Source organism: Chiloscyllium plagiosum, unplaced genomic scaffold, assembly GCF_037043375.1.
Source record: "Chiloscyllium plagiosum isolate Xiang-an unplaced genomic scaffold, Cpla_swu_hap1 HiC_scaffold_10, whole genome shotgun sequence".
NCBI lineage: Eukaryota > Metazoa > Chordata > Chondrichthyes > Orectolobiformes > Hemiscylliidae > Chiloscyllium > Chiloscyllium plagiosum.
In genome coordinates, this window is record NW_028270148.1 from 28496092 (window position 1) to 28518918 (window position 22827).

Here is a 22827-nt window from a genome sequence, read left to right on the forward strand (position 1 = left end):
TGTGAATTTGTCAATCAGTATTAATGGATACCTTGGTAGAGACATTACCATGGACAATCAGATTCCACTTGCTACCCAATCAAACTCTGGTTTAATGCAGTAATTACTGGTTTTCCCCTTGAATTGGGTGTTCTTTGCAAAATATCTTGATGAGTTTAAGCTGAAAAGCTTTAACCAATTGTAGTCTTCAGTGATATGCAAGTTCTGAACTGTCAAACCCATCAGGATGAGTGAATATCTGAATTTGAGTTCCTATCATTTCCTGTATTAACTTTTTCCATCTACCTCTTGCACAAGTGTTCATAGCAATTAAAATCTGTGGAGAAATGCATCAAATATTGACTTTGCTTGACATCAGCTGAAACTCTTTCAATCTCAATTTGTGCAAAATAAGCTTGAGTCTGAGATGCCATGTTCCAAATGACTGAACTCCTCCATTCTCTCTCTTCACTCCTCAACCCCCAATTTACTATTTGGCTACTTGCTTCTGGTCTTTTAAACTGCTGGCACAGACCAACTCCTGAGTTGTCATTCTAGACAGAACATTCTCAAATAGCCTGTCACTTCCCTTTCCAAGTATCCACATGGTAATAAAGTTATGCCGCATCTAATTATGGGACCTCCTCTACCCAGTTACCATGTTGTGTCTCTCTCATTTACATGGAAAACTCTACCTTGATCACATTTCAAATAACAAAAAAAGCAAACCAATACTGGAGCAACTCAAAGTCACGGTGACTTGCTGCCTGATTTGTGCTTGATCTTGCCAGGCACGTTTTACAACCTCATTTACTCTGCATTGACTTCAATAATGTAGAATATTGCACTGTAATGTTATGCATCACAGCAGAATAGTAGTGTAAAGTCGCCATAGTTTTATGTCAGGTGCTAGCATAAGTTTTTTTTTCACTGAGCAAGAACCGCTTTCTCCACTTCCCCTCGCCCCAACAGATACTGGTTAAATAGTTCATTCCACCAAATGCTTACACTGCCTGAAATTTTAATTTTCAAAAGAATGCTTAAAACTAATGTCAGGATTTCATGGCTCAAAGTGGCATGCACTTGCAATTAATGTCTTTTTAGTTCCTCCCTGCAAAATGGATAAAATGTTTTCTGCGGACAAATAGTTTCCCTTTCTCTTCAAAATAAGATTCTGTATTGCACATGTCATGCACAACTGTCACCACTAGGGGGAGGGGGACACTTGGAATCTTAAAATAAGATCACCAATCATGATGAGGGAATATGTCTCTATCTCATTTCAAACATTTACGGTTTGGCACAATTTTCTGAAAAATTAATGTTACTGTTTCAGTCAGTCTGAGTGATATGAGAAAATAGTTGTAGCAGAGTGGTGAACGGTCAAAACATTATGGCACCATTTCTTGGGGTATTCATAAGGATACATCTCCAGTTGCAAGATTTTGTGGATGTTTGCTATGAACAAACCTTAATAGGCAAAATCAGGTTGACACTTAGTGATGTTTTCAGGTAATTATGATGAAAAGCTTTTGGCCTAAAATATTGGCTGTTTCTCTTAACACAAATGCTTATTGACCTGAGTATTTCCAGAATTTTCAATACAAGTTGAGCACTGCAAAATCTTTTAAAATTGCACACTGCAGCGGTGTGTGCAATAGTTATGATTCTGCTTTATTCTGCCAAGAAATGGCTGAAATATGTTGCAAAATCTGTACATAGGAATTGCCTACTAACCAGCCTTACTTGTACGTGCACATGTTGCTCAATATTCCATGGAGACACATTCATACTTGTTTATTGGCACATTTATTTCTTGTATTTGGTCTTTAGCAATCTGCTTCAAAATTTACTTCTAATCCAATTTCTTTTGACGTGATGATACTTGTCAGTTTGTATTTGTTTGCACATGCAGCATGTCATTGTGGTTTTGGATTTTCTCAATCGCTTTGGATTTCCTTTCCAGTTTAGTTTGGCACAAACTACTTCAAGGAGAAGGTTGGTGTTTTGAAATGGTTCAGGGAGTGATGTAGAGGTGCTGGTGTTGGATTGGAATGGACAAAGTCAGAAGTCACACAACACCAGGTTTAGTCCAACCGGCTTATTTGAAATCGCAAGCTTTTTGAGCACTGATCCTTTGTCAGGTGACGTGCTCCAAAAGCTTGTGATTTCAAATAAGCCTGTTGGACTAGAACTTGGATTCAGAGAATGATTAAGATGTCCATGTCTAAGTATGACCTGATTTTAAAAATGCAGCCTGCTCACAGACAAAAGTATTTAATTGCTAATGATGTTTTCATGGATTCATCATCTCTGGATTAGGTGGGACTTGAACTTGGGCCTCCTGGCTCAGAAGTAGGGAATGTACCACTGCACCACAAGATCCCCTGCCACCGAACTAGCTGTCTATTCATTATCCAGTAAACTAGCTTGGAGTAATCTAAACCTCTACAATTTTTAAATAATCTGTATTCTCTAAATCTTTAACAGCCATGGAATTCATAATTAGTGTAAAAACTTTTTGCTTGGCCTGCCCTTTATCATCAATATATTGTTGGATATGGTGTTTTTTTGAGATAGCTGTTGCTGTACTTTGTCTAGTAACCAGACCAACTCTTTGACTTGTATTCTTTCTGCAAATAATAACCATTCAGCAAGTCATTGCAGTAATTTAACATTGAACTGAGAAAATCTGGAATGCAGACATACAATCTGCTATTTATAGAGTATATCTTCTTCTATTGGGTAAGATCACAGTCAAGCTTAGCTCTGATTTTAGCCAAAAAAGGAAACTAGTGATTTTATTTCTTATTGTTATTTGCTTTTTGTTTTGGTATTTTGAGGTGTATACTCTTATTACACATTGTTCAGGACATGCTATAGGTAATCCACATCTGGGTTGCATTCATGTTAACTGTCTTGTTTCATACCACAGTGACTGCACTACCAAAGTATTTCATTGGACATATAGCACTTAGGAGCATTGGGAGGTATTGTGTAAATGCAAGTGGTTCTATTGCCTTTACTATTGGGATCTTCATAGACTATTTTTGAGGGGGGGGGAACAAGTGACTCGTTTCAGTTGTTTGCTATGCCTTCTGAAATTCAAGGGGGACTAAAATTTGGAGACTTAAGTTTATGACAGAATTCCTCAAGTGCAGTTGCTTGAAACAACTGCTGTGGGAGCAATAACAGAATAGCAAAGCAAAAATCTAAACTGCGCTTGCTGGAAATCAAACAAAATCAGAAATTGCTTGAGAAACCGAGTAGGTCTGGCAGCACCTGTGGAGAGAAACAGTTAACGTTTCTGATCCAGTGACCTTTTTCAGAACTGTTATGTCAGACCTGCATTTTGCCAGCAATTTCTGATTATTGTATTTTTAATGTAGTGTTCATATCTGACTCTCACTGCATCTCAACTGAACTATATCTGTTATCTTAGATATGAGAAAAGCACTGGATTTATGTTAAACAAAGAAAGCAAAGAATTACGAAACAAAGCCTAATCCAGAGAAAGCGATTATAATATGAGAGGAAACTAGCTAGAAACTTAGAAGTGAATAGCTTCAATTTCTACTAGTAAAGTATGGTGTTGGTTATCATAAGTGAGAATTGGGAGTCAATAGATGATAAGGAAGTGGTAAATAAGATGAACAAATATTTTGTTTCTGTCTTCACTTCAAAGAATAGTAAAACATTCAAGTAATAGTTTGAAATTAGGAGGTGAAAACGAGACAGAAACACATGATGAAACGATGATCTCCTCGGAAGCAGTGCGAAGCAAACTAATCATGGAGCTCAGTTCCAGGGTCTGGAAAGAAGTAGTTAATTTCCAAAATTGACTAGATTGTGCAAATGCTCCATTAGACAGGGAAGTATTCACTATAACTTTTTTTTTCATTCAAGAAGGGATGGAGGTTGAACACAGGAATCTGTAGACCATTTGGCTTGGTATCTGTTGTGAAAATGAGTTAGAATAAATTAAGATTATAGCTGGACTCGTAGCGAACCTGAAGATAATTGGGAAGGATTGGCATGGTTTTGTGAAAAGAAAATAATGTTTGATCCATGTATTGGAGTCTTTTTTTTTTTTTTTGAAGCATGCTTTGGATGAAAGGGTGCTAAGAGAGGTATTGTACATGGATTTCCAGAATGCATTTGACGATGCCACAAAAGAATATTGCACTAAGTATGAGCTTTTGATGTAGGGGGTAGTGCAGAATGGAAAGGAGATGGCTGGAAGGCAGGCAGAAAACTGAACCTTAATTGGGGATGGAACTTCTGATTTGACGTGAGTGGGTTACGATAGAAGTTTGTGCAGGGGACTCAGCTTTTTATCATTGGATGAGGGGCTTGAAGGAGTGGGAGTTAACTTGGCAGATGTGATGAAGATGGTTACAAAATTGTATTTGAATAGGATCTGAGGTTGTGGATCAATTCAGGAAAAGTTAAGTGGGCAAAAATATTCCAGATGGAGTATGATGCCAGAGAATATGAAGTTAACAGTTCTTTATTTCCTGGAATTCTGCAGAGGTTTGAGCATTCTGATAAAATGAGTAACAAAACTATGGTATGCCGGTACTGCAAGCAATTAAGGCTAATGGGATCTCTTCTTTTGTTCGAAATAAACTGCAACATTTTTTTAAAACAAAAGAAGTTATGCTCCAGTTATCTCGGTAAAGCTGCAATGGTCCCAGAGGATCATAGGGCTGCTCTTTCTTTAGAGAAACAACCACTGGTGAATTTAATTGGAGGTTCATCACAGCTCAGGGGATGGGTCAGGTTAAGAAGGTGGGACCTTTGTGGTAACCTCAGGTGGATACAACAATTGGACACGCTGTTTAGTGTCCTTCTGCATTACAAACTATCAGTCCAGAAAACTGAATCAGGCACCCCCCCCCCCCCCCCCCCCCCCCCCCCGACACCCTCCAGCATACTTTGCCAAAAATGTCAGTTTTATGTAGGGCATTCGTGAGACCACGTTTTTGAATCTGTTTTCAGTTTTTGCTCCCTTTACGTAATTGAAGGTGGATGTAAATATGGTGCAGGTATTTTATTGGAGGTTTGCGAGATTGTGATACCTGGAATTATTAGGTTCCCTTGTGAGGAATGGTTGGAAGTATTACCAGTGGAATCTAGAAAAGTGGGGATAGGTTGGTTGAAGTTAGAAAATCCTGAATGTTCTTGGTGAGGTAGATGTGGGGGCTGGAAAATAGTTCCTGTTTTTGGGTGAGTGCAGAATAAAAAGGGCAGCTACTTCAATATTAGATATCAACCTTTTAGGACGTAACATTTTCTTGTGTGATTGTAGAACGCTGTGCCTCAGGAGGAGATGATCACCTTGACAAAAACATTTTAAGGTGGACTCTTTCTTTTTGGCCTATTGACTCTTTGTGTCAAAATAAAATTGAATGTGACAGTTTTGTGAGAATTTTTTTTAACCAGCAAGAGACTACAGTAAAGCCAGTAACCCTGTTCTCTCTCATGTGGTATACTGATGGCTTAAGATGACTTTCTCCCTTTCCCTTTCCCTTTCCCTCTCCCTCTCATTAAGATACTGTTTGTACTCTGTTCCACTCTGCAAAAGTTCTGCTCAGTGTGTTGAGACCCAACTGTGAATGGGGTAACTTACCAGGCAGTAAAGTTTTTTTTCTTTTGTTTTAATTGGTCACTCAGTCGTGAACCCAGTTTATAGAAGGCTACAATTACTGCATTGCTCAATGAAGAGAACATATGCCTGCTTATCCAGTCCTGTTTGCAGTGTTTAATTTTACATTTTTGATCATAACTAAATTAAGTCTTTTATAATTTTTAGTCTGAGTTAGAAGAGCACGGTGGGCGGCACGGTGGCACAGTGGTTAGCACTGCTGCCTAACAGCGTCAGAGTACTGGGTTCAATTCCCGCCTCAGGCGACTGACTGACTGTGTGGAGTTTGCACGTTCTCCCCGTGTCTGCGGGGGTTTCCTCCGGGTGCTCTGGTTTCCTCCCACAGTCCAAAGATGTGCAGGTCAGGTGAATTGGCCATGCTAAATTGCCTGTAGTGTTAGGTTAGGGGTAAATGTAGGGGTATGGGCGGGTTGCGCTTCGGCGGGTCGGTGTGGACTTGTTGGGCCGAAGGGCCTGTTTCCACACTAAGTAATCTAATCTAATCTAATCTAGTCTCTTTGTTCAGCAAATCTAAAAGTTATCTCCGTCTTGAGCAGTTACATGATTACTCGAGATACAAGCATCTTTTTCTGAACCCTTCACAGTATTACAGAATTTAAATGTATCCTAGTAAGCACAAAGAAATGATACATATTAATGGTAGTGATTCCGTTAGTCCACTTTGCAACACCAGCTTGAGACTTCTGGATTGTGTCTTGCTTTGTTTTGTTTGAGTGAACTTTTTTCCCCCCCTTTTGCCTTCTTGTTGTGACACTGTCTCCTAGATTTTATTTCTTGACTCTCTTCCTAGCCACTACCAGTGGTCAAAGTCAGTCCTATTCCTGAACTCTGCCTTACCAAACCATGACCAGCATGTGATCAGTCATGGATTGGCTGATGGTGTGTGCCCAATTTCTCATTGGTCTCTCGAGGTTCATTAGTCACCTCCAATGAGATTACTTCTTGTTATCTCTTCATTGATTTCCCCAAGATGCCAGTTGCTTTGAAAAGGCAGTAATGTGGAGTCATAGAGATGTACAGCATAGAAACAGACCCTTTGGTCCAACCCGTCCATACCGACCAGATATCCCAACCCAATCTAGTCCCACCTGCCAGCACCCGGCCCATATCTCTCCAAACCCTTCCTATTCATATACCCATCCAAATGCCTCTTAAATGTTGCAATTGTACCAGCCTCCACCACATCCTCTGCCAGCTCATTCCATACACGTACCATCCTCTGCGTGAAAAGGTTGTCCCTTGGGTCTCTTGTATATCTTTCCCCTCTCACCCTAAACCTATGCCCTCTAGTTCTGGACTCCCTGATTCCAGGGAGTCCCTATCCATGCCCTTCATAATTTTGTAAACCTCTATAAGGTCATCCCTCAGCCTCTGACATTCCAGGGAAAACAGCCCCAGCCTGTTCAGCCTCTCCCTGTAGCTCAGATTCTCCAATCCTGGCAACAACCTTGTAAATCTTTTCTGAACCCTTTCAAGTTTCACAACATCTTTCTGATGGGAAGGAGACCAGAATTGCACGCAATATTCCAACAGTGGCCTAACCAATGTCCTGTACAGCCGCAACATGACCTCCCAACTCCTGTACTCCATCCTCTGACCAATAAAGGAAAGCATACCAAACGCTGCCTTAACTATCCTATCTATCTGCGACTCCATTTTCAAGGAGCTATGAACCTGCACTCCAAGGTCTCTTTGTTCAGCAACACTCCCTAGGACCTTACTATTAAGTATATAAGTCCTGCTAAGATTTGCTTTCCCAAAATGCAGCACCTCGCATTTATCCGAATTAAACTCCATCTGCCACTTCTCAGCCCATTGGTCCATCTGGTCCAGAGCTTGTTGTAATCTGAGGTAACCCTCTTCGCTGTCCATTGTACCTCCAATTTTGGTGTCATCTGCAAACTTACTAACTGTACCTCTTATGCTCGCATCCAAATCATTTCTGTAAATGACAAAAATCAGAAATTCAGCAAAGGAAGAGATCATTAGACCATAAGTCAAATCCCATCACTCTGAATCTGTTTTTAAAGAATTTATTATTTCCCCTTTTGCCTACATAATAGATGGTTGGTAGCATTGTAGCTTCACTTTGCAAGATATGTTCATAAAATACAAGTCAGAAGAACTTTTCACAGAAATGATCCAACTATATTTACAGAACTTAATTCTGACATTATACTGTTGCATCTTTCAAAAGATAGTGACCATTTCTCTTTCAGACAATTCACGTTCGAAAGCCAATTTTCAGACATAGTTGCATCTTGAAACCTAAAGGCATCTTCTATCACCAACAGGCTTTGGAAGGGAACAAAGAATTACATCACTTTACATAATCTAGCTTATTTTCATAGCATTTGATTTTCAGTAGGTGGTCTTTTATCATTTTGTCCCAACATCAAATCATAAACTTATGACCGTTCTTAACTTTTGGAAATGTGGCCATTCAGCAAATTTTATTTGACAGAAAGGCAGACAAATGTCCTCCCTGGTGTAATATTAAGTCTTATTAATGTTCTGTTTCGTTCTAGTCAATATTAATATCTTGACTGCAAGAAGTTGTCACATAACTAAACTGCAACTATTTATGGCAAACGAAAGACCATCTACGAGAATTTAACTTGGACACTTTGCTTGATAAATAAGCATTTGTTTCCTATTTGCAAATCCCGTCAATGTTTAAGTGTGTGCTTCAATTGTTTTTAACACAGGGAGAACCTTGTTGGAGAAGCTTTTTGGACAGCAGGAGAAAGTGCAGCTTGATGGTGAGCATGAAGCAGAGAAACTTTGCTCTCGTATTCTGGCCATGGGTTTGCTCCTTCCATTCGGGGACTGCTTCAGGGAACAATTTTGTGGAGATATGCCACCACCCGCCACCAAGTTTGATGTAAGTTTCTTTTACGTTCTTGTTAGGTGTGTACTGAATCTGGGAATCATAGATTTCCAGGTAATATTAATTGTTTTCTCATTTGTGTGAAAAATTTAGTTACAGTGTATGGTAGGGCACACGGTACTGGTGGGGGTTGAAGATTTTTGAAATAGATCAACTTATTTTGCTGAGTTATACGCACACCTCCATGGTCTTCACCTACTGATATTGGAATTGTACCTTTCTGAGGAAGAGGAAGCCTCATTGCACCACAAAACTCTTCAAGAGTAGATGACCAGTGCCTCTGGTGACAAAAGGCACAACAGAATGACTTCGCTGGTGATAATCACTGCACAGATTTTATCAAAGTACAAGAGCTTGGAATTATGATGTGGTTATGATTTGCAAACCCAGTGCTTGCTACAGTATGTTTATGTGTGCAATGATATCAGTTAATATAGTTACTGGCTTGATGAATTGTGAGAAAGTGAGGACTGCAGATGCTGGATCAGAGTCCAATGTGTGGTGCTGGAAAAGCACAGCAGATCATGCAGTATCCAAGGAGCATAAGAATTGAAGTTTCGGGCATACGCCCGTCATCAAGAATGAGGCTTGTGGGCCAGGGGAACTGAGAGATAAATGTGAGGGGTGGGATTTGAGGGAAAGTAGCTGAGAATGTGATAGGTCGGAGAGGAGGGTGGAGCAGATTGATAGGAAAGGTGATGGACAGGTCATGAGGGCGGTGTCGAGGTGGATGCTTGGGACTGGGGTAATGTGGGGGGAGGGGAAATGAGGCAACTGGTGAAATCCACATTGATTTCGTGTGGTTACAGGGTCCCAAGGCGGAACATGAATCATTCTTCCTCCAGGTGTCAGGTGGTAACACTTTGGTGGTGGAGAAGGCCCAGGACCTGCATGTCCTTGACGGAGTGGGAGAGGGAATTGAAGTGTTCAGCCACGGGACAGTGGGGTTGGTGGGTGCAGGTGTCTCAGAGATGTTCTCTGAAACCATCCACAAGAAGGCGTCCTGAGTCCCCAATGTAAAGGAGACCACATCGGGTGCAACGAATACAGTAGATGATATTAGTGGAGGTACAGATAAACTTCTGTCAGATATGGAAGGATCCTTTGGGGTCTTGGACGTAGGTGAGGGTGAGTGCAAGTTTTGCACTTCCTGCGGTGGCAAGGCAAGGTGTTGGGAGTGTGGAGTGGGCTGGGGTGGGGGGGAAACGGGGGCGGGGGGAGCGTGGACCTGACGAGGGAGTCACGGAAGGAATGGTCTCTCTGGAACGCTGGTAAGGGTGTGGAGGGAAATATATCTCTGGTGGTGGGATCTATCTGTAGATGGTGAAAGTGGCGGATCATACATCCGCATATGATGTATGCGGAGGTGGTGGCGTGGAAGGGGAGGACCGGGAGGTTTCTGTCCTTGTTGCATTGGGAGGGGTGGGGTTCGAGGGCGGTGTTGCAGGATGTGGAGGAGATATGCTGGAGGGCATCAACTGCGTCGGAAGGGAAATTGCGATCTTGGAAGTAGGCCGCCATCTGGGATTTCCTAAGGTGGAATTGGTCATCCTGTGATGTCCAACAAAGAGGCAGGCATAGCTGGGTCCCATGCGTTTGCACATGGGTGCAGGAAGTGGGAGTATTCAAAGAAGTTATTAAGGGGGAGGACCAGTTCAGCCAGGCAGATGAGAGTGTCAGTGGAAGGGTACAGGTTGGGACGGCATGAGAGGAAGAAACTGAGGGCTTGGATGGATGTGTGCAGGGACTGGATATCCATGGTGAAGATGAGGTGTTAGGGGCCAGGGATATGAAAATCGTGGAAGTGGTGAAGGGAGTGGGTGGTGTCCCGAATGTAGGTGGGGAGTTCCTGGACTAAGGTGGACAGTATGATGTTGAAATATGCAGAGATGAATTCAATGGGATAGGAGCACACTGAGACAATGGGTTGACTGAGGAAGTCAGGTTTGTGAATTTTTGGTAGGATCGGGTGGTGTGGGGTTCACAGATAATGAACCTCATGGGACTCAGCTCTACCTGCCTCTTTGTCAGGTACGTGGAACAGTGGAACAGTCCATCTTCTGCAGTTGCACTGGCAACACCCCCCTCTCATTTATCTCTCAACCCCCCTGCCCACAAGCCTCATTCCAAATGAGGGGCTTATGCCTGAAATGTCGATTCTTCTGTTCCTCGGACGCTGCCTTTGAGTTGTGTTTGTGGAAGTGGGCTTTCACTGAAATGTTAATACTAGAACAAAAGTTTATTATGGCAACAAAAACAGAAGTTGCTGGAAAAGTTCATGTCTGGCAGTATTTGTGAAGGGAAATCAATTATGTTTCAGATTCAATGATCCTTCCTCAAACTTCCATTCTGAGGAATGGTTGCTGGACCTGAGCTTTTCCAGCAACTTCTGTTGTCATTTATGATTTACAGCATCTTTCGGTTTTTAGTTTATTATGCAAAATAAATTAAGATAAAATAGAACAAATCAAACAATTTGCATTTACAGCAGCTCAAAGATTTTAAAACATGTAAAATCTCCTCCCACTTAATCTTAACAATACTCCTTTACAGTACTAATTAACCAGAGAGAATTCTCTCCTCAATCACGTTTTATAGAACTTAAAACTGTGAATTGAATTTCAGTTAACAATCTGAACCTGTCTGGATGCAATTGAACTTAGACTTTTTTTAGCTTCAAAATAAGTCTCCAAGTGGTCTTGTGATTGTTCTACACAGTGATCTCCGGAATCTCAAGTTACGGGTCGTTTATTAAGCCAATGTTGGGAAGAGTCTACCTCAGAAAAAATTCTGAGATAGCACTCTGACTCAACCAGAATTCATCACATTTATACATTATCATGTAGACAATGAATCTCACAAATTCTGACAGTCTGTTTTAAACAAACATCTTGTTTTTCACGCACTGCAGAAGTGGCAAGGTACCTGTGTTAACCACCGTCTCGTCATTCCTGTCTTCCCAGGCGCCATCCTATTTCTTCTCCAAAGCCAGTGCTTTGTTCCCATCCTTGAGTAAACCCTATTGCTTTGTCTGTCTTGGAGTGGTATGGGATGATCCTTGTGTCCCGTTTCCAAGTAAGGCTCCGGGTTAAGGCTGGTTCAGTCATGTTGCATTTACACAGAAGCTGTTTGTATCAGCATCTGACTTGGTTAATGCAGTTTAACTAATTTTTGTTTAACTAACTAACACTTAGTCTGACTACTTCCTTGACTTAAAGATTAAAAATAAATCATAAATGATTTAGTTAACTGCATAAGCAACATACATATAAGTTTCTGCTCCTTCTAATCCCAGCTGAAACTTCATGTGGGTTTACAGGTTAACTCTTGTACACAAATTTCTCCCTTATGGTGTTAATCATCCACTTCTGGTATGGAACTGTAAAACAAATCTTTCCAATAAGGTAACTTATTTTTCAACAGTTGTAGACTATCTGTCTTCAGGAGAAACTGTCTCAGACATCTCAGTTAAAACTAAGACTTCTGCAAAATTAAAAACCAAAGGTTTCTTCAGCTATTTCTATTTTAACCTTAAAACAAAATCTGAATTATTCTAACAGAAGCCTAATGTATAATTGCTAATTGTTTGTAAAAACCCACCCAAAATCCATTATTCCATTCCAGGAAGCCCCCCTCATCCTGTTTTTAAAATTAAACCAGCAAGTCTACAGAAATATTTACAAGTTGTTCATTAAGCTCTGTCATAGACACCAGACCAAGCCCACATGCCAGTAATTTAAAAATCCAAACACGAAAATAATGTCAAAATATAGATAAATCTCACAATGTGTGTACATGCATAAAATAGAGATTGTGATGTAAAAGGGTTATCAACTCTCCAGGATTGTCCTGGTGTCACCATCAATTAAATACTAAACTCCTAAATATTGCGAGTGATCCAAAATGGAATTTATTGGAATATTAAAAAGAGTTCATGTATTGTTCCTATTTGCTTTGAATACTACATGGCATGGGAGATGTTGTAAAGGTTGTTTGATTGGTTAGGGAATTCAGATGTGTAAGGTCTTGTGGAGAAACCTTGGTGGAGTGTATTCAACCAGAACCCAAACTCCAGATGGCAGTGATATAGTTATTTCATTCTTCTACAATTGGTAAACTGGCTGGTGTGTTGAATAGTGGCAGATTAAAGGAAGCAAGAGTTTTTTTTTAAATGTGTGAATTGTGCTTACTGGCTTTGTCATATCCCGCCTCGACAGTCATAAGCAAGGGTGGACAATGAGAGCAGTTCTCAGTTGATTAAATTAATATCCACTTGAAGTTGGAAATAAACTGCTCAAAAATGCAATACCTAATAAGATAATTGGATGACAATAGCAGGTTTTAGTGGAAAATTGCTTCCGAGTGAAGGTTTTGTGGAGGTATTGGTGTTCCTTAACATCTGCTATCCTTGTTTGAGGTGGTAAAGCTTGCTGGTTTGGAAGATGCTGTCAGAGGAAGTATTTGAGTTATTGTCATGTACCTTGTGAATCATGACTGTAGCAGCGGTATGTAGATGTTCAATATGTTAAATCCTCTGGACTTGAGGGAGACATACAATTAACCAAGTGTCAATGTTTAATTGTAGCAAGATCAAAAGAGGTAAAGCATTAATTGTGCAGTCAGTGTTCTGGTATTGAAACTTAAATCATTACATCACCGTAGACACAATAAGATTTTGAAGTCTCCAGCACTCACCACCCACTTCACATTCAATAATAAAACCTACAAACAGGTCAACGGAACACCTATGGGATCACCAATATCAGGGCACAGAGTGGAAGCAGTAATGCAGAGACTTGAACAAGCTGCCCTCCCATCTATCCAACCCAAACTTTGGGTCTGTGACATAGATGACACCTTTTGTCATCACAAAACGGAACAAAGTGGAGGAAACGTACATCACCATCAACAATATCCAGACAGGCATAAAATTAACAAATGAGGAGGAGAACGACAACAGACTTCTGCTCCTAAACGTGACAGTTGAACGTACAGTTGAGAGCTTCAAACCAGCATCTACAGAAAAACAACAAACATAAACCAAATACTTAACTTCAGAATTATTTATGCCAACACACTCAAAAGGAGCTGCATCAAGACGTTATTTCAACGAGCTACATCACACTGCAGCACCCAAGAACTACAAACAGCAGAAGAAAAATATCTATACAACGTTTTAAAGAGAAATGGTTACCCAATAAACAAAATCCACTGATTCCTCCAATACCAACCAAAACAAACAGACAATACAACCATAAACTATAGCTACATTACCTTACATTAAAGACATATTCAGATCCCTTGGCATCATGGTAGCCCACAAACCTACCAACACACTTAAATAGTGACTAATGAACTGAAAGGATCCATTAGATACTACCAGCAAAACTAACGCCATTTACAAGCTAGCAAGCAAGAACTGTTTTAAAAAAAAAACATCGGACAAACCAGCAGGAATCATGCCACCAGGATACATGAACACCAACTAGCCACCAAAAGACACACCCCACTCTCACTAGTTTCTATACATATAGACAAAGAAGGACACCATTTTGACGGGAATACCACACACATTCTAGGACGGCAAAACAAAGACATGCGCGAGAATTCTTAGAGGCATGGCATTCTAACCAGAACTCCATCAATAAACACATTGATTTAGACCCTATCTCGCTTCCCTTGAAAAAAAAATAGAACCGGAAATGACACCGCCCACCTTAAGAAACCTTAAGAGAGGTGTGACAAACCACCAGCACTTCACCAGAGACTCACTGATGATATAACCTAGTTTATTGATGAAAACAAACCTTCAAGCTCAGCAACCTAACTTAATTAGTTACAGGACAACAATCTGAGTTGTGCTTACTTTCACTGCTGCTAACCTTAACAGCTAATGACAAGCACTATGCAGAACGACCATGCCAATGTAACTTAAATTGTTTAAAACAACAAACAAGCCCTGGGAAGTCAGGTTTATGTTTCTACAAAATTAAGTTGTCAGTTTGCAAGTGAAGGTATTTAAAGAAGGAAAAAGCAGTATGTGTAATTCCACCAACCTGAAAGGCAAGTCAGAAGACTGGACCAGATATAAAGAATGAGAAGGAATGACTGAAATATTTAAGGGAGGAAAAAGCAAATTGGAGAAAGCTCTCTGATGTAATTACAGTCAGTAATGTAGGTACTTTAAAAAGGAAAAAAATGAAGTAAGCATCACTCAACAGAATGAGGATTTCAAGGAAAATCAGGAAATGGTAGATAATTTGAGTAGATTTTGTTTGTATTGGGTGTTGAGGTCACAAATAACATAACAGAAATATTGTTAGAGTCAAAGTTGAAGCTTTCAACTTGGCCTTGTTCATCAGCACTTAAATACAAGAAATCCAGTTTTAAAAGTGAACATCAATTGATACAACATAAGAGAGGATACGAAATGTTTAGACCATGGTGATACAGTTGGATTCATTCAACTGTGTCAATCTCAGCTGGCTGGTTAACTACATAACAAGCAGGCAAATGACATGTGATATTGTAATTGGGAATACAGCAGTGATTATTGTCCCCATAACCCTTTCACAATGGAAAAAGCTGCATACACTGCGCCAACTCCTCTTTAGGCTGCATAAAGCAAAGTCTTCTGTGCATATATGCAGCTTGATTGCAAACCTGACTGATTGTTCTGGTACAAGTCTTAATACTCTCTGGATTTTTTTTAAAACCAGCTGGAATGTATATAGAATACCATTGACATATCTGAATTAACCCATCGTAGAAAGAGAACTTGATGATTTCAGTTGTATATTTGAGCACATGACAGTTTATGAAGGTGTACAGAATTTCTTTGTAGCTGTAGATTCACATTGGAAATGCATCACGCCATTGAAGTTAACGGTGATGGTAGTGTGTCCATCAGGTGAAGCAAGAGCTGTTTCCAGAGAAAATGCCAAGGTGACATCATCAGTTGAGGCAAACTGATCTCTGCTACGAGGTTGCTAAGTTTGAGTTTTATGAAGAAAGCAGTCCTGAATTATGGCTCACGGTGTAAGGATATAGGGAAAGCTATTTGGGACAGATGATGAGAAATTCCTTCACTAGAGATTGGTGAGTCTGTGGAGTTTTGGGGAGGGGGCCAAGAGGGGTGGGTGTGTTGGGGTGGTTGAGGCCTACGCATGGAATGTTTTTAAGAAGTAGCAATGTTTAGTTCTTGAGGCTAAAGGGATCAAAAGGTATGGGGAGAAAGGTGTCTAGCTTACTGCTGAAATCCAACAAAGATCCTTAATCTGCACCGTCCAAATATATCACCCCCTCCATCCAAAAAGGACAAGAACAAGCAGATATTTGGGAGACCCATCACCATCAAATTTCCGTCTGAGTCACTTGCCATCTTGGCTTGGAAATAGATAGTCATTCTTTCAGTGTCGTTGGGCTAAAGTGATGGAATACCCTCCTTCAGGGCACTGTGGTCTACATAAAGCACATGGACTGCACCAGTTCAAGAAGGCAGCTCACCACCACCTTCTCTAGAACAACTAGGGATGGGTAATAAATGTTGGCCCAGCTAGCAATCTTAGATCCCATGAGCATTTCTCAGTGTGCATGTGAGATGAGGAGGCATTTTAAATTTTAATTGAAGAAAACTTTATGACAGAAAGATCAGAGATTATGCTTTGATTGAAGTGTCAGGTTTTTGAGTAAAACTAACCAAAGCTTATGTTTTAACCATTTGAAAAGTTCTTGCCAAAGAATGAAAACTGGAACCGATGAAAAGGCCAAAGCTTGCAGTTATGTTGCTGGTGACAATAGTGTTACTTGTTTCTAGACCATTATTAAAGTGAGATTCACAGACTTATCAAATTGAAAAGGAACTTGATGCAAGTTATGTAACAAGTACTCTAGATTAGAGAAGAAAAAAAAATCACCGTGTGCCATGTTAATACTTGAAACATTATGTTAAGTTAGTCTGAACGGAACTGCATTTAGTGTTGAAAATTAATAGTGAACTATAATTCAGAAATGAATCAATTCAGTAATTCAGAAGTTGACCTTCCTGTATTCAGATTGGATAATATAGAAATACTTAAGTTCTGTTGTGCTATTTTCCCAAAAAACAATGTGACATAGCCTATTACAGACTTTAGTTGATGTATGTAAATAAGCTAGGAAAGCAGTGTTGGTGTGTAATATTAATAAAGGGGTGCATTCTCTACATAACTACATCATTGCACACAACCTAGAAAGTTTATCTCCAGTAAGAGAAGAAATCAAGTTTGTGATGGTCAATTACATTGAATTGAATCATGGTACTGTAGCTAGGATGTTGCGATTCATCAGTTCCAGTAATATCACAAAGGCTATCGATTTATCACTGTAACAAATTGGTGGGTTGTACTGGAAGGATTAGACATGCATGATAATTTACAAAAATTGATATGTGAAAAGGATATTGGCAAGTTCCGTTGACTGATACAGGCAAAGAAATATTAGTTTTTGCAATGCCAACATGGTGGTTGAAATAAACACGGTTGAAGGGTTATGCAACTATATTGCACAGCACCATGGCGTGGTTGTGTTCAGCCAAACCTGGGAACACGGGCAGCACAGTGGCACAGTGGTTAGCACTGCTGCCTCACAGCGCCAGAGACCCGCGTTCAATTCCCGCCTCAGGCGACTGACTGTGTGGAGTTTGCACCTTCTCCCCCTGTCTACGTGGGTTTCCTCCGGGTGCTCCGGTTTCCTCCCACAGTCCAAAAGATGTGCAGGTCAGGTGAATTGGCCATGCTAAATTGCCCGTAGTGTTAGGTAAGGGGTACATGTAGGGGTATGGGTGGGTTGCGCTTCGGTGGGGCGGTGTGGACTTGTTGGGCCGAAGGGCCTGTTTCCAAACTGTAAGTAATCTAATCTAATCTAATCATTTACAACACTCACTGGCTTATCAGCTACAAAGAGCCAAGTTGGCAAATTCACTGTCTGCCAAATTTGTATCAAAGTGCAAGTGACCTATTTGTGTCATATCATGGGATATGGTTAAATTACTCATAGAGAAGCAAGAAAAGGGTTATCTTAGATTTTCTCAGAGGCAAAATGTGAAATTTTGCAAGTATGTTAGGGCAGCAAGGTGGCTTCATGGTTAGCACAGCTACCCATAGTGCCTAGGGATGTGCAGGCTAGGTGGATTAGCCATGGGAAATGCAGGGTTACAGGGATAGGGTAGCGGTGTGGGTGGGATGCACTTTAAAGGGTCAAGTTAGACTCAATGGGGCTGTATGCCTTGGTTCCATACTGTAGGGATTCTGTGATTCTACTCTATAAACGGGAAGAGTGGATTTTATCAGATGTTTGTGCGGGACATAAGGAAATGCAAGAATTTTGAATGGATAAGTACTTCAGACTACAGCATGGGTTTAAATCACCATTTTCTGAGAAACCATTTCAACTGGCTGTAGGCATCAGTATATCAACATTCGTTTGTGCTGTGTTGTCATAGGAAGAGGAGTTGGGGACCAAATGCCTAATCAGTTATTTATCCAACAAAGTAAATGTGTGTCAACAGAGATACTCAAGAGGAGAAAGTCAGAGTCTGATCTTGGCTGTACAAATATTTGTGATTCATGTACTAACAGTTCTTCAGAAGGCTGTCTGTATATATGGATCACAATGCTGGTGTTTTTCAGAATGATTGAGTTAAAAAAACTCGTTGTTTTGTTACAGTTTTTGATAATATAATTCATATTCTAGCAGAAACTTTAAGAACAAATACCAATAATATGAATACTATGATCAAAATTTAGCTGTGTATGATTATTATAAAAAGTCTTATGTTTAATGAGGTTTATTACTGTTAATGCCGAATAGAAACAGTGTTAAAGTTGATAGAAAATGGCACTGAAGGATACCTTTACACTTTAGGACTGGGAGGAATGAAGATGTTTTATTTAAGTTTACTTGTGGGTTGAGTGGTGCTGCCTGCGCCAGTGTTTATTGCCTGTCCCTACTTGCCCTTGAAGGTGGTCGTAGTGAGCTGCTGCCTTGAACCATTGCAATCCATGTGCTTTATATCTGGTCACACAAAGCCATTAGTAAGGCAAGTCCAGAAATGTGACCCAGTGACATTCCAAATGGTGAATGGCTTCTTCAATAAGGGCCAGCACATTCAACAGACTGAATGGGTGCCTCCTATGCAGTAAACCACTGAGTGATTCTATGATAAGGAGATATTAAAGTAAATGGTCAAAAATTGATCTGGTCATTTACAGTATTGTGCACAGTTTTGGGCTCCATATTTCAGGAAGCATGTACTGGTCCTGGAGCGTGTTCAGAGGTGGTTCACAGGAATGGTCCCAGGAATGAACATATGAGGAATGTTCAAGGACTTTGGGTCTACATCAATGGGGGATCCAATAGAAACTAACAGAATACTGAATGGCCTGGACAGAGTGGATGTTGGCAAAATGTTTCCATTGGTCGGAGAGACTAGGACCCGAAGGCACAGCCTTGGAGTAAAGGGAAGGCCTATTAATGCCCTTTAAATGCCCTTTTTATTTCTTCCTGTACATTTTCTGGCCTACGATGTAACTGCTGTTATGTGATCTGTGACCTGGCTTCCACCTACACTGATGCTCCATGTTACCTTTTTACCCAAGGTTGTCTTTCACCACCATCTAATGATGATCATAACCAGCAGAGTTATCTCTCCACTGTTTCTCAGCTTGTCTTGTTGAATTGTCATACTATTCAATATTAGTCCCTGTATTATTTTCACCATGGACATCCAGTCCCTGTACACCTCCATCCCCCATCACGAAGGACTCAAAGCCCTCCACTTCTTCCTTTCCCGCCATACCGACCAGTACCCTTCCACTATATATCAAAAGTGGAATAGAGAACTGTATAGGGCAAGCACAGTGACATAAGAGAAAAGTTTAGATTGGTCTATAAGTTGCGCAGTAATGTTTGCTTTGAAATCTGCAAGTTATTAAAAATTTTAAATCTAATGTGTGCATTAGGTTCTCTTGTAAGAAAACTTTGGAGCCGAATCTCCCCAGGAGATAGGTAACCTTCAGTGCCATTTCCTATCAGCGTTATCACTGTTTCTATTCAGCATTAACAGTAATAAAACTCATTAAACACAAGACTTTTTTTAATAATAATCACATAACTACGTTTTGATCATCATATTCATATTATTTGTTTGTCCTTAAAGCTTCTGCTAGAATATTATTGATTATAATTATTATATAGTTAAACTGTAACAAAACAATGAGTTTTCTTGACTCAATCATTCTGAAAAACACCAGCATTGTGATCCATATAAACAGACAACCCTCTGAAGAACTCTTAGTATGTGAATCACAAATATTTGTAAGCCAGGACCAGACTCTGACATTCTCCTCTTGAGTATTTCTGTTGATGCACATTTAATTCGGATAAATAACTGATTGTATTTGGTCCCCATCTCCTCTTCCTATGACAACACAGCACAAGCAAACATTGATATTACTGATGCCTACAGCCAGTTGAAATGGTTTCTCATAAAATGGTGATTAAACCCAGGCGGTAGTCAGCATGGTGCTCTGAAATATTTATCCATTCAAAATTCTTGCATTTCTTTAAGTCCATCAGGGAAGCAAAGAGAGCACTGAAATTCAGCACAAACATCTGAGAAAATCTTGTGAATAGCAAACTTAATGGGGTAGTTTATCTGGATCTGAATCACTGCAAAGTGATGTTGGGGAATTTTTATTCAAACTGTTTTTAAAATTTATTTTTGAAACAAGTAGATAACCTGGTTTGTTTTATATTTGTCTCTTGAGCATTTAAAGTCTGTTCGAGAAACACTGCAGTGATTACTTTGGTGAATGACCACTGTTGTTAACTAAAAGGTAGATGTTTTAAAAATCAGGCCAGATTTCATTCTGCAATCTGACTTGTCCAGTGGTGCACCAGTTGAGATCATCATTGTAACACATCTTAGCTACCTGTATGAGCTACCTGTTGTGACATTTGCAAAACTGTGTACTGACACTCAGAAATCCCATTGAAATAATGAACAAATGCACCTTTCACTTGCAGCAAGATCTTAAATTTCTCAGGTGCTAGTCTTTGTTTCCCTTCTTTTGCTGATTTTTTAAATTAAACACGCCCTAGTAGCTTAGAAAGTGTTGATTTGTGTTAGTCAGATTTGATTCCATTACTATGTGAAGGAATTCTTTTAAAAATATGACCCCCTCAGTGTTTGGATTATTAGCTGGTATAATACTTTGCAGATGGTGGACAGCATCTTATTGCGTCTCTTGATCAACCGATTCGACTAAAATTTGGATTGCGGTGAATAATTGTAAAATCTAGCAGGTCAGTAGTGTGAAATTGTCAAGTAACCAATTTTTCATGGCTTCAAGTTTTATGTTTCATTTGACGAGGGAAATATGGCCAAGATTTTTAATTCCAAACCAAGTAAAAGTGGCAGTAGAAATAGGGAATGGTGTCCAGAAAGGATTTGATTATTAACATAGATGTATTTGTATTTTCAGGGAGAGGTGAAATACTGAATGAAGTGAATCAAATCCCCGATCTGGAATTTTGCAGTTTTGAGCACGTATTTAAAGTTTGCAGCAATGTTTGTTCCCTGTTGCATGGTATAAGGACCAGAGAATTAATTAACTGCGCATGGATAAGGCATCTAAGCCCAGTTTTATGATGTATGAACCATGGCTAGTGTACCAAATGAGAATCTAGATCAAAGCAATTCTAACTTTTTAACCTTGGGCTGCTTTTCTACTTTGTGCTTTATTTTTAAAGGAACATAAAATGTAACAGTTTGACATTCTGCCAAACCGTGGTTGACTGCCAGCAAGTATTGTAAATGCCAGAAACCCTGCTGGTAACGTGCTGATCCTGAGTACATAATCCCAATACAAAGTTCAGGTTTTAACAATGTTGTCCTTTCAGACTTGAGCTCTCCTTTTACTGAAGTAAATTCATTATTGCAACAGCATAACTGGCCTTGCTTTTTAAATGATAGCAGCTTTCCCATGTAGCCACATGGGTCTGTTTATAGCTCATCAGGACAACTTAGGGATTTTCCTGCCGTCGACTTGCTGTTCCTTTGTCTTCGCTTGGTCACTGCCCTGCTTGTCTCAGTACATGCCTTTGTTCTGTGGCAGTACAGGCTCCAAATGGATTAAAGGGAGCTGTGGGAGTTTAGAGAGCAGTCTTTATGGTTAATTTTTTTTCGCACCGTATCTGCAAAAATCAATTGACGCTGAGCAAGAGCATTAACGTGAGTCAGTTTTTGCTGATTTTTTATAAAAATTGCACTTCTGAATAAACATACAATCTTAAAACAATACAGACCATTTAATCTTGCTGCATAATTAGTGCTTTCAAAAGAAGCTAACCCTCTTAAATTTTGCACTTGCTGTGCATAAATATGAATTTAGTGCAAGAACGTTGTCATGTTTCTGTGTAGATATGAGTTGGTCTCCACATGTCCAATGTATAGTATTTTTATGCATCATTGATGCGCAGAAACTAAAGACTTACCTTAGTCTTAATGTTCCAGAGCCACATGGTGGGCCAGTGACCTCTCAGCACCAGAGGCCTGGGTTTGATTCCAACCTCAGGTGACTGTCTCTTTGCATGGAGTTTACACATTCTCCCATTGTCTGCATCAGTTTCTTCCGGGTGCACCAGATTCCTCCCATGGTCCAAACTCCCATCTGTACTTTTGATGGATTGGTCATGCTAAATTGCTCATAGTGTCTAGGGATGTGCAGGCATGGGAAATGCAGGGTTACAGAAAGAGGGTGGGGGTATGTGGGTCTAGGTCGGATACTCTTTGGAGGGTTCATGTGGACTTGATGGGCCAAATGGCCTGCTTCCAGACTAGGGATTCTATGATTCTATGTCCTTGAGCTTTGCAAATGTACTTTGTTAGCATTTATTTTGATTCAAGTACCAGTGCTACTTTTTAAATGCTGACTTGTGTGACAAACATGGCAGCCATTTTAATAAAACATTTCCCAATGTGCAGTGGTACATTTAATGTCCTTGAATTTGGTGTGGCAAAAAGATGGGGTATAAATTACACTGAATGTCTTTTACTCCTGACACCAAAGGACTGTTACTGAAAATGTTTCTTTGCTTCAGTGCTTGATTTTGAGTCCAAACTGCTTGCTTTAAGGGTCAAAACCTTTGTTGATCTAGTACTTGTCTTTAAAGTACAACACTGGAATGCCCCCTTCAATGTTAAACTCCAGTCCTTATTTGATCCGGCACTAATTTTCTCTCCTCACCT

The 22827-nt window shown here is 40.0% G+C and overlaps 1 protein-coding gene across 1 annotated transcript in view; it reads left to right on the forward strand.

The window, feature by feature from the left end:
* The window catches only part of fmn2b (formin 2b), a 479925-nt gene that overhangs the window by 84827 nt on the left and 372271 nt on the right, over nt 1–22827 (forward strand). The window contains exon 3 of the mRNA XM_087990994.1: nt 8356–8531. Coding sequence (XP_087847120.1) covers nt 8356–8531 — 176 coding nt within the window. The remainder of the gene's footprint in view (nt 1–8355; nt 8532–22827) is intronic.